The 15,372-nt window shown below is 41.1% G+C and overlaps 1 protein-coding gene across 1 annotated transcript in view; it reads right to left on the bottom strand.

The window, feature by feature from the left end:
* Positions 1–15,372, bottom strand: part of PTPRB (protein tyrosine phosphatase receptor type B) — a 117,922-nt gene that overhangs the window by 91,406 nt on the left and 11,144 nt on the right. Inside the window, exon 3 of the mRNA XM_030866282.2 lies at positions 14,728–14,978. Coding sequence (XP_030722142.1) covers positions 14,728–14,978 — 251 coding nt within the window. The remainder of the gene's footprint in view (positions 1–14,727; positions 14,979–15,372) is intronic.

Below are 15,372 nucleotides of genomic sequence, written 5' to 3'. Positions count from 1 at the left end.
CGAAGAACAAAAATGTTTAATTGGTCATAGGTGATAGTAGGAAAATATTGCAACAACCTTAATAATGTTTGACTGCTTTTCTTTGGGTGTCATCCCTGACAACTGCCGGAAGAGAGGAGATTTTTCAAAACAATATTTGAGCTACATCAATGGGAAGGATGGCATATTCTTTTCTTTTTCAAATAGATTATACATAAAGCTATATTATTGACTGCTATATCAAAGGTACCTACGTGGAGGAAAAGCAGAAAAAAACGAAAAAGTGAAAATTATTTCAATTCTTTTAGAAAACTTGTGTTTTTAAAAAATTTTTTTAATGAAAAGATGAAGTTTCTACTCCTTCGAAGATTCTATGGGCTTTTAATCTGCAGCCAGACTAGAGATCTTAAATTTCTTTTTCAAGTTAGCAGACACTCAAAGAAGTTCAAACCTAAAACACGTGTGTATTTCTAGGAAAATGGAATCTTTCTTATTTCTCTGCCCAGGTCACTTGTCTTACCAAAGAACTTTTGCCCTCCATATTTTGCCCCCAACTTCAACGAATTTTCACAGCCTGGCATTCCTTCCGGCATCATCAGAGATACTCCTCTTCTCCCCCCCTTAGAGACTGCAATCCTACAGGCTGCCTCCAGCCTTTACAGGGGTCTTTTTCAGCTTTATTCCTTTTTCACATTACTGTTTTCTTTTCTGGCTATATTCAGAAGACAATGTGATCTCCTCGTCTGTAAAACTGCAATAATATCTACTCTAAATACTTCCCAGAGCTGTTATGAAGAATAAGATCACATATGTTAAAGCACCTTTGCAAACTTTAATGTGCTGTCCAATTGTCAGTTTGCCTAGTGATAGGTTGCATCCAAATCACACAGTTTGCTCTCTTTCAAATTCATCCATCACATAGGTCCCACTTACCTAACTTCTGCTGCCCATCCTTCTCTTTGTCAAAAACCAAAGAGGTTTTTACATTTTTCTCATAGATTGACCCTCAGATTTGAAACATTCCTTCCCAAATTCACTAAATATCCCTCTGTCCTTTGCAGAAATCTTCTATAAATCCTGTCTTTTTCAAGTTCTCCAAGGTTTCTCACATATTTTTTTTAAACTACATGTTACCAACCTACTATACCTTGACAGTTAATTTTAAAATAGTATTTGATATCCAATACACTGTCTGACTATAATGCAGTATACTGCCTTATAGTAGAGGCAACTGCAACAAAAAGGCAAAATGTGAAGAGGACTAATCAAACAAGGCAATAACAAAATATGCTCGTAACACTCTTCAGATGCTTCCAAATTCTGTTATTAACAGTGACCTGCTAATAATAACCCTGGGAATAGGAATTAGAAAAAGAAGGAGCAATTTCTTCAAATACAATTATTTAATTTTTGATCTATCAGAGAGACATATACATTTAGAGTCTTGTGCTTTTTATCTATTTTGATACCAATGTATATGAAGAATTATAGCAATCTGTGAAGGAAAGGACTGGGAGTCAGAGATATTTCTTTCCCAAAGGTATATAACAGCTGGTTCTTTTTTTGGAGAATCTTAAGGCTCACAGCAAAGCTCCCAATTAATTAGTGGGTCCTAAATAACCTATAGGAATGAATATACTACGAAACAAGGAGAGAAAGTTTACACTCAGGTTTTTACTGATTACATTTTAAAAGCTGATTTACCTTTTAAAAACACTTATATTAATATGAAAAATTAGAGAGATGTGTAATAGATTCAAGGCAGTAAGAAACTGGGAAAAGCTGCCAGATAACATCTCTTCCTAGAGGAGTTTATTTGAAACTACTGTACAAAGTACAAATAAGATGATTCATTTTATTCTTTGTTCTCATCTTTGTTTGGAATTCCTCAACTTCTTTTGAATCTATTTATCCTGTGTAATGACACTACATTTGCTTTAGAAGTTACTGCATTCCAGGAATTTGGAATCAGCCTCTCTGTAACTTTTCAGGGGACAACCTCTTCTCTTTGCCACTAGGAAACCTTTCCCAGACTGCAGGGGAAGGGTGGGACTGCTTTTGGTTAGACATGAGTGCCTAATGTTAAACCGTTGGTTAAACAGCTGCCTTTTAAACAAATAGTCATAACAATTAATGAATAATTGTTCTAATTTATATATTCATTAATTATGATTTCATGGATGAAAGCATGGCTCTTATCATGTCATGAACATACATGTTGAATGATACAACCGATCATCAGGGGTTCCAGGGTCACATTTTGAGAGCTGTTACTTTACATCAGGGTTTGAGCTGGGTGCAGAGAAGGTTGGGGGCTGAAGGGAGAGTGGATTGGTAAAGTTGATTGGTTAATTCAAAATCCTCACTCATGACCTAAAACGCCTTTCATGACCTGGCCCCTGCTTACTCCATGCCTCTCTCCTGCTTGCCTCCTATGCTCCAGTGGCCTGGGTCTAATAATTCATTTACTCATTCATTCAGCAAATATTGACTGAGCACCTACCGTGTGCCAGGCCCTGGTTTAGGTTTTGGAGACACCCCCAAGAAGCTGACTCTTTCCTGCCCCAGGGCCTTTGTGCCTGCCATTTCCTTTTCTTGGACCACTCCTGCCCAGGAGGTCTGCTTATCTGTCTTTCTCCCAATCTTTAGGTCTCAGCTTAAACACATCTCCATGGGGCCAGGCCCTTTCTGACCTCATAGGGGAAAAGTGTGCTGTTATCAATCTTCATCTCAGCAACCCATTTATTTAATTCTGAACGTTAGTGACACTTGGTAATAATCCAGTTATTTATATGTTTGTATACAGTCTGCCTTCCCTAGCCATATGGAGAATTCCTTTAGGGCAGAGTCTTTGTCTGTCTTGCTCTTCTTGCACAGAGTTTGGCATACAGTGGAGTTTCAACAAATATTTGTTGAGTGAGTAGATGAATGAATGAATGATTGAATGAGTGAACCTTTGTAGCTGCTCAATAAATATTATTATCTGAATAAACACTGTAAACAAGTCCTTCTAGACATATTCCTGCCGGATGCCTCAAATATCATCTTGAAAGGGAGGGAGGGATGGAGCAGAGGAATAAAAGAGGGAAGGGCAAAGGAATAAAAGAGAGGAAGAAGAGAAGATTGATTTTGAAGAGGAAGAGGTGGGAAAAGATGAATGGGAGGGAAGATGAAGGGAGGAAAAGGAGAAAGGGGAAGGAGGTAGTAACATTTAGGACAGTGGTTCTCAAAAGCTAGTATCAGCATCATCTGAGAACTTGCTAGAAACATAAAATCTAAGGGTCCTACTACAACCTGAGGAATTTGAAATGTTCTGTTGGAGCCAAATAATCTCTGTGTGTGCCTGTGTATGTATGTGTGTGTGTGTGTGTGCGTGTGTGCCTCTGTGTGTGTGTGTGTGTGTGTGTGTGTGTGTATTTAACAAGCCTTCCTGCTCTAGTTGGTGAAAAAGAGCTATCCAAATTCCAAACAAAAGCCTTAGATTGTCAATCCCCTACTCTAAACTCTGATCCAGTTGTCATTTTTTTTCTTTTTTTTTTTTGCGGTATGCAGGCCTCTCACTGTTGTGGCCTCTCCCGTTGCGGAGCACAGGCTCCGGACGCGCAGGCTCAGCGGCCATGGCTCACGGGCCCAGCTGCTCCGCGGCATGTGGGATCTTCCCTGACCGGGGCACGAACCCGTGTCCCCTGCATCGGCAGGCGGACTCTCAACCACTGTGCCACCAGGGAAGCCCAACCCCTAGATATTTTTAAAAAGAAGAAAGCCTAGCAATTAGGTTATGTGTCAGTTAAAAACAATTACAAGATGGCAAAATCCTTTTCTCCGTTTCAATCTGAAACTGTTTCAATAATACATTACAGCAAAAGTGAATACGATTTTTAACCTGCAGCCGGTGTCATGCATTTAAAAAGAGATTTATTAAAATTTAAGGTAAGATAATTTTGATAAGCAATTTTTAAAAAAGGGCTGTGACTTTTGTGTTTAGAGATACTGTTCTGGGATATGTATATTTCAAGGAATCTTTCTAGCTTCCTAGGTTGTAACCTTCCTAGGTCATAGCTCTCCTGGAAAATGGAAATCATACAGGCATTTGGGGGTGGTTTAATGAGGGGGCGGATAAAATGAGAAGGTGCATGTTATATTTATAGCACCTCCCTGGCTAAAGGATGATAGTATGTTAGATAGTATGATTATTAGTACTAATAATAGTAGATGAATAACAATAAATCATGGATTCTGAGCACCCAGCAATGCTAGAGAGAATGACAAAGTCCACGGACAAGAATGTCTTTCTGAGAACATCCAAATAATCATAAATTACCATTGCTGTCAATCCCATACTCAAGAGAAATTCCTCAAGAGATCAGCACAGAAGACATTTACCGGCTGCTCTGACTGTCGGCAGTGCCAGGATTTTTTTAAATCCTGGAAGGGAGGGGTGGGAGTGCTGGATGTGTCTCTAACAGCAGCTCCACCATCTCTCCCAGACACATCTCTAAGGTTTCTTGGTATTCTCTTTCTACATCAATTTTTTACCCTCTTCCCTTCCCCCACTTTTTTTTTTTTTTTAAATCTGGAGGAAATGAACTTTGCATAGCTCTTGTCAGAGCTTTGTAACTGTACACAGACGAATGACTTAAAACCAGATGTGACTGTAAACGAATCACTTTTTCAACCTCAAGCACTTCTGCTGCATCTTCATTCCCACTTTTCCGGTGCTACTACCCCACCCTCGGAAATGAGTCGGCCCACACACGAACGGAATCAAGGCGTTAATGCGGCCAGTGGGGCTGCCTGTATGGGCGTGACTGCTATACATTCTGGTTTCAGGAGCAAGGTCATGATTCTCGTGACTATCCAAGCCCTAGGATAGTAAATAAACAAAACATGGCTAACATTGGCTTTAAGGGAAAGGAGAGTAAAAACAAAAGAAATGATCACACATCTCATCTCCCTTAGACAGTGATGATTGGAGGGTAAAGATTCTGTCTTCTTTTTTTCTGTGTATCATGTCGTTAGAACATCATTTCACATGAATTCACTGGAGCTCGCAAACAGAGGGCTCCCTATTTGACCAGCACATACGCCTTTTCTGGCTTTTATAGTGTGATCTTAATATAGTTTTCTAAAAATGGAATAAGCAGGTAATGTTGAGAAAAACAGGAGATTTTAAAGGGGAAAAATATCTGGATTTTTCACTTTTCATTAAAAAAATTAAAAGGTGGAGGCATGCTGGGCCAGCATTCTGCCCACCTTGTCCACACAGCGCATCTCAGACTCCCCTGACTGTTGAAGCTGAGAGTGATCAAAGTGGAAGATCAAAGGATCTTACCATGTTTTTCAAAAATATAATGATAAAACCATCAGCTAGATTAGAAACCTCTTGATGGAAGGAGTCATGGCTCTTCGTTATCTCTCCCACATGTCCAGGTTGTGGAGACTCAATGTCTGTTCATCTATTGACAGTAAATATTCACAGCTCACCACTAAACAAGGACATGGCTAAGTACTGGGGAATCTTAAAAGCAATTGTATTCTTCGGTTGCTCCAATGCAGACCTGTAACCCTTAGCATCACAGAATCCAATAATACCTAGCACCTAAGCCTTAGGATAGGCTAGTGCACAAGCAGCCTCTGACTCCATGGAAGACCAAATCCTTCTAGAATAATCCAGAGGTCATTGGATTCAGGCCACCAAGGTCAAAACTCTTAGCAAAGCATCTACTGCGGTATCCTCTCCACAGCTTTGCTGTCCTGGGCTGGAAGTACAGCCTTGCACAAAGAGGAGCAAACAACAAATGTTTGCAGACACACAGATGAAGGGCAAGCACCTGGTAAAGCTACACTGGTGGTGTGTGTTCATTGGCCCAGATCTATTAGAGATCCAGATCAGAAGAGCTTTGATGAAAAAACAGGTACCTCCTGTGTACTTTCCAAATAAAAATCACCCTAGTGGTGATCTCATCTGGATTTTTTAGTAGGATTCTGTTGCCAGCTCCCCCAGAGGGTGGGAAGGATGAAAAGGATCTTCCCTTCAAAGACAGCCCCTGGAATTCATAGCATTTCCCCTTTCAGTGACTTTTCACTGTATTTCATAACTGGTTTTCAAAGCTGTTATTCTGTGAGTGGAATGAATACGTGGGCACAACCAATATGTAACTGGGGTAAATTACAGGGATTTAAAGTACTTAGCAATCTTTTCCAGAGTTTATTTATCTTATCTTCATACTTATCATCCAGCTCATTCACCAGTTCTGACCCTTGGATTTACTGCTCTTTCTTGCAAATTCATCATCATTTCTCACGGTGTTTGCTCTCCTCTCCCCCCATCCACCCCCTCTCTCCTCCTGGTCCTTGAAGAAGATGGACAGGTCTTTGTAAGTCTGAGCCACTGGTCTACCCCTAACTCAGGAGCATGCCTTGGATTCTACCCTATAAAAGCCCTTAAGCAAAATACTCTTTTTATTTTTTAAACTTTTTTGTTTGGAAATAATTTCAAACTTACAGATAAGCGGTGAAAATTATATGGAGTGCTACGACATATCCTTACCAAGACCCACTCATCTTTTTTCTTTGAGCATTCCCCCACATTTGCTTTATTATCATCTTTTTCTCCCTCTATATGATACTTTTACCTAAACCATTTCAGAGTGGGCTGCATATCTTCTGAATTAAGTTTGTAATCTCAGTAAAGATATCAAATTTAAGAAATGCAAAAATTGATACAATGCTTTAATCCACAATCCGTATTTCAACTTCGCCAGTTGACTCAAGCATGTCCCTTTAGCATTTTTCGTTGTTGTTGTTTTTTGTCTGTTAAGGAGCCCACCCAGGATCCTGTGTTATATTTAGTTGTCAAGTCTCTTAATCTTCCATAATCTGGAACAATTCATCAGCCTTTAAAAATGATTTTTATGACACTGACTTTTTTGCATGATACAGGTTAGTTATTTCTATGGTACGTGTTTACCTCCATTTGCATTTGTCTAATGTTTCCTGATAATTAGATTCAAGTTATAGATACATCTCCAGCAGAACTGTTCCTCTTCTCTTGTGTTCAATGGTTTTTTCTAACAGGTTGACTATTCAATTATTCTCCAATGGATCATAAACATAATTGCACATTAGAATCAATGGGGAGATTTTTACACTCTGGTGCTGATGTCCTGTGTCAGTAAATTCTGATTCAGTAGGTCTGAGGGAGAATTTTGGAACCTGCATCTTCAAAAAGCTTCCCAGGTGATTCTGATGTATGTAAGACCAGGGCCGAGAGCCACAGACTTCCTATCTCAATTTGTACATCCTGGTTTCTCCTTCGATCTCATTTCCCCTCCTTTGCTATGTTCTCTCCTCTCTGCATCAACCCTCATCTGGGCTTGACCTCAACTGCTGAGAGAAACCCATGTGTCAGAGAAATACTGGCAGGTTAAAGAGCCCATTTCAATGCACATATTCTGTTTGATGGTTGCATTTTATGGGCATGTGATTTATATTGTGACAAAATATGAACCCAGTCTTTTGGTGCACAAAATGGAGCGTCAGGCAAATCCCCTATAACTAAAAGAAAATGAAAGAAAAGAAAAATCCTTGCGATTTTAAAGCCAGAGAGGGTCGAGCGAATTGTAAACCATATTATGCTGTTGGCACCTAGTAATCCATATTAGTGGGCCATCTGAGAGAACTGCAGCCCTTTGTCAGAATTAGACTTGAATGATGCTAATTATAAATTAGGGTCTTCAGGAACACATCCCTCCCGCAATATCGTACCCGCCAGAATGGACTTCCTGTACTAGGGGCAGTCTCAGAAAAGTCTGTTTGTCTTTTATCCCATTCACTCTGGACAATCTAAGAACTACCCTTGGTCCTGAGGAATCATTAGGAGATGGTGTGGGGTGCTTTGTTTTGCTGCATCTTTGTACTTCTCCTTCTAGGTGTTTGTCTCAGTGAAGGGGAATATTGTCCCATCTTTAGTTCTGGCCACAGAGCGGTGGTGGCAGTGGAGAGACTCCCCTGTGTTTAAGTAGCACGATAAAGGGCTCTGGGGTGGGAGGAGGTGGAGGTGTTTTGCATTTGCCACCGCACTTATTTGGAGACTCACGTTGGTTTGTGATGTCTCTGAGGGCCAACTGGAAGGAAGCACAGAGCCGTTAAACTCAGACCAGCACCACAATGGCTATTCATGAACTGAGGAAATGTGGTCCGTCTCCCGGGCCCAGGCCAGGGCAGGGTGGGGAAGGGAAGAAGGGGGTGTGCCTTCAAACCAGATTGAGGGATGTTGAGTAGAATCAGAACCAGCCAGTAACATTTTTAATGCATGTTCAAGGCTTGATTCCTTTGAAAGCAGTTTCACATAATAACGCTGGTCCATCTGGTTCTTAGAACAACCCTGTGATGCAGGCAGGGTAGGGGTGATGAAACAACAACAGGAAGTTAGTATTGCTTGCGAACATTATTGAGTACTTATCGTGTATAGCCAAGGCACTAAGCACTTTTCTTAATCAGATTTTAATCCTCACAACTGTTTTATGAGGCAGATAGAGTACCTTAATTATCCTTATTTTAGAGAGGAAACAAGTATGACGAGTGACTAGTAGGTGACACCACTTGCATTTACACCAGCTTTCTCTGACGTGAGAGCCCTAGCTCTTTACCGCTTTATCAAACCGCCTCCCCCCGAGGTCACATGGCTGAGAGGGGATCCAGACTGGACCTCTCTTGAGAGTTCACTGCTCAAATGATAAATGAAGGCTGCTCAGATTTTGATGCTAAACAAAATTCCAAGGCCTGGCTTCCCTCCCTTTGGAGGACACTTCTGCACATTTAACTCTTCCCCTTGTATCTCATGCTCAGGTCCCCAAAAGATTGACTTCCTGCTGCCTCCAGCCCTGACTGTCTCTCCTTGCCCATAGGGAATAGCTAATACATGCAGGGTACACTTCTCACACCTACCTCTGGCCTGATCTACAACTGGACTTGTGCACAAGCACACAGGATATCTCTGTGGATGTAGTACGCAGGGATGCCTGGCTGAGGGCGTGCACAGGTGCTGAAATCCAGCTGATGTTCCAATACAGAGTCTCGTGCATTCCCGGTGGAACCATGTGCCTGGAACCCCCTTTTTCTAGAACACAAAAAGCCTAGAGTCTAGCAGCAGTTCTCTATCTCCCCAGGCTCCACTCACCCACCCTGGGTCCCATTCCTTCAATGTTGTACACTCTGCAAAGTCACAGCAGGAGGCTGGAATTAGATACATTAATTTCTGCTACTTGATTGTTTAGCTTTTATGTCGCCACCCCCTCTCATCCCCTCATGACACATGCACAAAAGTGCCGTCAGTGGTGGGAAACTAAGGCGTTTAGAAGTCCATGGGACAGATATTGTGGGTGAAGGACAAGATTTATCTCGATCAGTGGTTCTGGAATTTAAAAGTACACCTCTGTGTGACTTAGAGGGCTTGTTAAAACAGATTGCTGGGCCTTACAGCCAGAGTTTCTGATTCAGTTGGTCTAGGGTAGGGTCCAAGTGGTTGCATTTCTAACAAGTTCTGAATCTCGGTCCATACTTTGAGAACCACTGAGCTAGATATTTCCTGACTCATACTGTAGACAAGCTTCTTGTTCCACCAACTTTGTCCTTGTAAAGACACACACTGCCACATAATACTGTGATGGTAACAATAATAACAGTAGTAGCTAATGTTAATTAAACACTATTTTTCCAGGCAGTACTGTAGGCACATGATACATGTTGATTCATTTAATTCATGTCCAGGTTGAGAGGAGAGTTTTGAAGCCATGTACTGGGTCAGGTTCACAACCTTCCAAACTGGCATAAGACAATGTGACGAAAGAGAAGGAAAAGGAAAAAGGTAGGGAAAATGCTGCTCCAAAGAGAGTCAACTTAGGACAACTTTGCAGTAGCATTAATGAGTGATGCTGGATTCCAAATCATGTCCTTTTGGCATTTACCTTCATTAATAAGAGCTCTGTGCAAGAGAATAAGGTGACTAGATGTGCAGGGTGTGTGTGTGTGTGTGTATGTGTACTCTCCTCCTTGCTCTGCTATTCTTTAATCATTTGACCTTGGGTGAGTCCTTGCCTCTTTAAGTTTAAACTAGGCATCTACAAAATAATAATCAATTAATAAATACTATGGTAGATTGTTTAATGACCACAGATTCCTCCCACCCAATATGTATGCCCCTTTTCAATGTGACTTTGCAGCTCTTCCCATCAAGAAGCGGGGTCTGTTCCTCCACCTTATGAATCTGGCCTGGTTCGTGATTCCCTTGACTGGTAGAATGTGGCAGAAGTAATGTGTGGTTACAGAGCCTAGGTCTCACTAGGCTTGTAGCTTCCATGTTTCCTCTCTTGCAAAGCTTTCTGAAACCATCACGTAAAGAAGCTGGTATAGTCGAGTGGAGGATGAGAGGCCAGGTGGAGAACCAAGCCTGCAGCCACCATCAACTGCTAGCCATGCAAGAGAGGCTATTGTGAAACTTCTAGCTCGACGCTGAATGCAACTGCAAGGGTGAGCCCAGGTGAAACCAGCGGAGGAACGCCCTCGCTCCCTGCCCCAGCCAACAAAACCGTGAGAAAAATAAGCTGTCATTGTTTAAAACTACTAAGTTTTGGGGTAGTTTGTTACACAGTGATGGAAAATGCATACAAGTACCCACCTCCCAGAGTATATGAAGGTGCTTAGCATAGTTGCTGGCACACAAATTTTAGCTATTATTTTTATCCCTTAGATTCTCTTCTTTGCAAATGGTGTATAGCATCTCTTCATGTTTCCTTCCTCATAACTCAAAAGAACTCTTGATGGAAGGGAAAACACAAATACATTCCACTTTCTCATTGAAAATGTATTGTGATATCCCACCCTCCATTCCCAATCCTACGTTCCAATCCTAATTCATCCTTTGCTTGCGGATCGAGAACACTGCTCACTTCATAAATGTGAGTTAGTAGTAATGACATTGCCTTTCCAAGTAAAAGGTCTTAGTATTTCAGTTCTTTTTCTTTCTTCGCTCGATTTCTCTTTCAGGTCAAGTGTGCTAAATTCTACATAGTGGCTACATATGTATGGGGACAAAAGTAATGACAGATAATCTAATAGTGTCAGTGATTAAAATAACAAGTAGGAACTAGTGTCTGTTTCTGGATGAAGACTGCATTTCAAAACATGTGTTTGAAATGTTCATCGATATATGTTCAGTATCTGTATGTGTGAGAATTATTACAGAGCTCTCATACTAAGTCTTTTATTCAGTCTTAACAGATTGCTGATCCTATACTCAATGATTCTATGTGCTTCTGTAATGCCATCTTTATTATTTATTTTTCACATCCCCCACAATGTCTGGCAGATAGTAGGTGCTCAAAAAACAAGTATGGAATGTGTGATTGGATTGAAGTGATAAAATTCCCAAATTTCTTAAAAAATACTAATTTTAGGTGAAAGTTTAAATCACTTCTAACTTTCCATCCTGTCCCATCTCAGCTCTTACACATCCCTCCCTCCCCACTCCCCCACCTCTTATTGGTTTAACTCCTATACTCCGTGAAGCTCAGTTCAGATATTCCCTCCTCCAGAAGACATTAACCTACTGCACACTTACTAAAACCTCCACACTAGTCAGGAACCTCTCTCTTGTATTCCACAGAAGCCCGTGTAATCTCCATCTCCCTCAACACCTCAGCAGGTGGTGAGTTCCTTCAGGGCAACAACTTGTCATTCATCTTTGTGTCCCAGTAAAAAATAGCAATAACAGCTATTCCTTCTTAAGTGCTTACTAAGGATCAGGTACTGCGGTAAGCGTTTTACAGGCATTGTCTCTCCTGGCCTTCACTACAGCCCTAAGAGTTGGAGGTTCATTTTATAGACGAGGAAACTGAGACTCGGTCACCAGCTAGTAAGAGGCAGTCAGACCTTTGACCTCAAAGCCCGAGTTCTTAACCACTCTGTTCTGACACTAGTTAAGTTGTCAGGAAATATTTGTTGGATGCATGAACATTTTCCAAAGTCACTAGACAGTCATCATTGCTTCCTTCTCCTTTTTCTTTTACACTTTTTTTTCCTTTTTGGTGGTGGGGGGCAGTTGAAGGGCGATTAAGAGATGAAATGGGAGAAACTAGAAAGGAGAAAAAGGAACTGAATAATTAGCCCCTGAATGAAACTATATATATATATATATATATATATATATATACACACACACAGTATTAGATAATAGAAACATATTAAATACTAGATACACACAAACTTCGAATACGTAGGCAATATAAAAAAACATAGTTACTCAGCATGACCATCACACCTTGGCAGTAGATGGACATTGGCAGTAGATGTGTCATTTGTTACCCAAGTGTTCAACAGTTCCACCCACTTCTATATCACTTCAATGAACTCAATACCCTAGCACTCCATCCCATTCTCCCCATTCCATTTCACTCCCCTCTGCTTAATTTCACTCCACTCCATTCCATTCCATTTCACTCTCCAGTTCCACTCCATTTTGCTCCATTCCACTCTACACCTTTCTTTCCTTTCCTTTCTACACACCTTTATTAAGCATTAAGCATTATGTTCAGGTGCTGGAGCTACAAAGTTGAATAATTACAGTCCCTACCCTCCAAAAGCTCACATTCAGATTTTTCCTATCATCACCGACCACTCCAACTCATGGCCCAACTACAGTAAGTCAATCCAAAATCCTCCCAAACCAGGAGCTAGCTGATAAAGAAAATAACTGACACACAAAGATTTTCTTTACACAAATCCAAGCGATTAGGTTGAACAATTTTATTCCTCTCTAATACTCTTCTAGGTGTTGAGGCAGAGTACCTTGCAAAATTACTTTTAAAGGACAGGGATTTTACCTCCCAAGTGACCCATTTTTACTTTTCAAAGTATTTAACTACAGCTGTTTATAACAGACTGTTATAAAGTAAATGCTCGCACTAAATCAAATGATGATCTAGCAGGGTTGCCTCACCTAAGGCATGAGAGTCATGGCAAACTGCGGTTTTAGAAACTGCCTTTGGAAAGAGCATAGCTTTTATACATTCAGCTTCCGAGGACATAGTTAAGGTTTTGCCTGAGCTTCAAGAAAAAAATGGAACATGAGATCTTTGGCTGCAGTCATTCTGGTGCTCCATCTGGGAGCTCATGTAAACTTTAGAGTGAACTTCACTTTAGAAAAATACTAAAAATCAAAAACCAGAAAACCCTACAGAGTAGTTGCCACAGCCCAAGGCTGCAAACCTAGCTCTAGGGCTGGACCACGTGGGCTCTGTAACACGGTGCTGGGTCGGCCCCCGGGACTGGTATGCTGGCAACAGAGCTCTAGGGCTGGCTGTCCTTGACTCATTGCAGTGAGCCTGGACATGTCTGGGAGCTCTCTGTGTCTTTGTTTCACAATGGTCCGACTTGGGCAAAGATGGGGAAATATTCTTTTTGCTAAAAGACAATGCTTTAGTGTTCAGGCAGATATGTTTCTATTGTAGTTTTTATTCAGCATGTTTCTTATTTGACACAGTTTTTTTTTTGTACTAGTATCTGTCTCTATGTGTATATCTGTAGGTATACTGATAAAAATTAGTACATATATACTGATATCACTACATGTATACTGGTATGTATCAGTACATATATATATATATACACACACACACATCAGTACAGAAAAAATAGATATAAATTTTTTGTTTGTTTGTTTTGGCAGTACGCGGGCCTCTCACTGTTGTGGCCTCTCCTGCCGCAGAGCACAGGCTCCGGACGCGCAGGCTCAGCGGCCATGGCTCACGGGGCCCAGCCGCTCTGCGGCACGTGGGATCTTCCCGGACCGGGGCACGAACCCGTGTCCCCTGCATCGGCAGGCGGACTCTCAACCACTGTGCCACCAGGGAAGCCCTGGCTCTATTTGTTTTGTGATCAATAATGAGGTATGTGTTCACTAGTCGGGAGTCATGTGCAATATTCATTTCTGCACAATGCAAAAGAAACCAGAGCACTAAAATGCATGTCATATGCATAGTGTTGGGCTTTTACTCTCTAAATTATTTGGATTGCTTATTAGGAAACAGCTAAATATTGCCAAATGAAACCTTAGCTTTTAAAATTTGTTTTAATTACACTGTTACTGTCTAAAATGATAGCCTAAAACCCTGAGTGGAAAGCAAAACTGAAGAGATGAACATCTGAAATGGAAACACTATGTGAACAGACTCTATGGCTGTGTCATTGCTGCTTCTCAGCCATTTATCTGTCCTCTTGCGGATGTTGATGTGAAATTGCTATGAGACTCAGCTTATCCTCCTCCATGTTCACAAATCCATTATAGTGATTGCTGAATCTTCCATTGCTTTGTGACTCTCTCCCCTCCCTTATAAGCATAAACGATTGTGAAATATATCCAGGGGGACCTGCAAGGGACTGATTTCAAATTTTATTTCCTGGTTTTAGGTTATCGTAAGCCTATGAACCCTGACGTCGGTTCAGAAATGTGGCCAACCTACAGGAGTGCAGTTATAATTCTCTTCAGCTTATAAAGGTGTAGCAATTTTAATTCTATCCCAAAGATTTTCTCATTACACAGAATGCATTCATATACAATTAGCACCCAGGACACAGAGTGCCTGATCTCCCGCTTGAGTAGCAGTATTTCCAGCAAAGCAAAACTTTTCAACCAATGGGCTTTCTGAGACCTTACCAAACCACACTCCATCCCCTCCCCTCTCCCCTTACCTCTTCAGTGGTGCTGGAGAAGGGTTGAGTAGTCCAGGGAACCCAAGATGTAGTTCCAGCCATCTGCAGATTGGGGTGCTGCCTCTGGCTGCTGTTTTGGCTGTAGTTTTCTGTAGTACTTCTCGTGAAGGTCTCTGTGGTATTACTAATAAGGTGTCCCGGGCTATATGGAAGTGCATTAAAAGTAGTGGGGATTTGGGGAGGAGTTGTGTTTCTAGTACTCCTTACTGAGACTTCTGCTCCCAGGCCAGCTGAGGTAAAGAAAGGACAGTTGCTAAAATTACCCTCATGTTTTAGGGATTCTTCACATAAAAGCAACTTTACTTAGAAAAAGACCGCTTTAACAATGGGCATGTAGATAAGCTTCAGTTATACGAAAAATAGAAGATACTTTGAGTATGACCATACTCATTTGCCCTGTCCATTTCACCCATCTATCAATTTTATCCATCTATCAATTTTACAGGGTGCAGGGAGAGTTGTGGAAACTGTGCTATCAGGGCTATAACTGTGCTATAAGCATACAAAGAGGCTCAAAATGGAAACGGTATTTTTTAACATTTAGCAAGATGTAAATATCAGCTGTTCTCTTAAATGTAAATAAAATAATCATTACCATTAAGCGTCTTTTCCTTGAGATGTGGA

This window comes from Globicephala melas, chromosome 10, assembly GCF_963455315.2.
Source record: "Globicephala melas chromosome 10, mGloMel1.2, whole genome shotgun sequence".
Classification (NCBI taxonomy): Eukaryota; Metazoa; Chordata; class Mammalia; order Artiodactyla; family Delphinidae; genus Globicephala; species Globicephala melas.
Note: the sequence above shows the minus strand (reverse complement) of the source record. Positions and strands in the feature narration are given on the sequence as shown.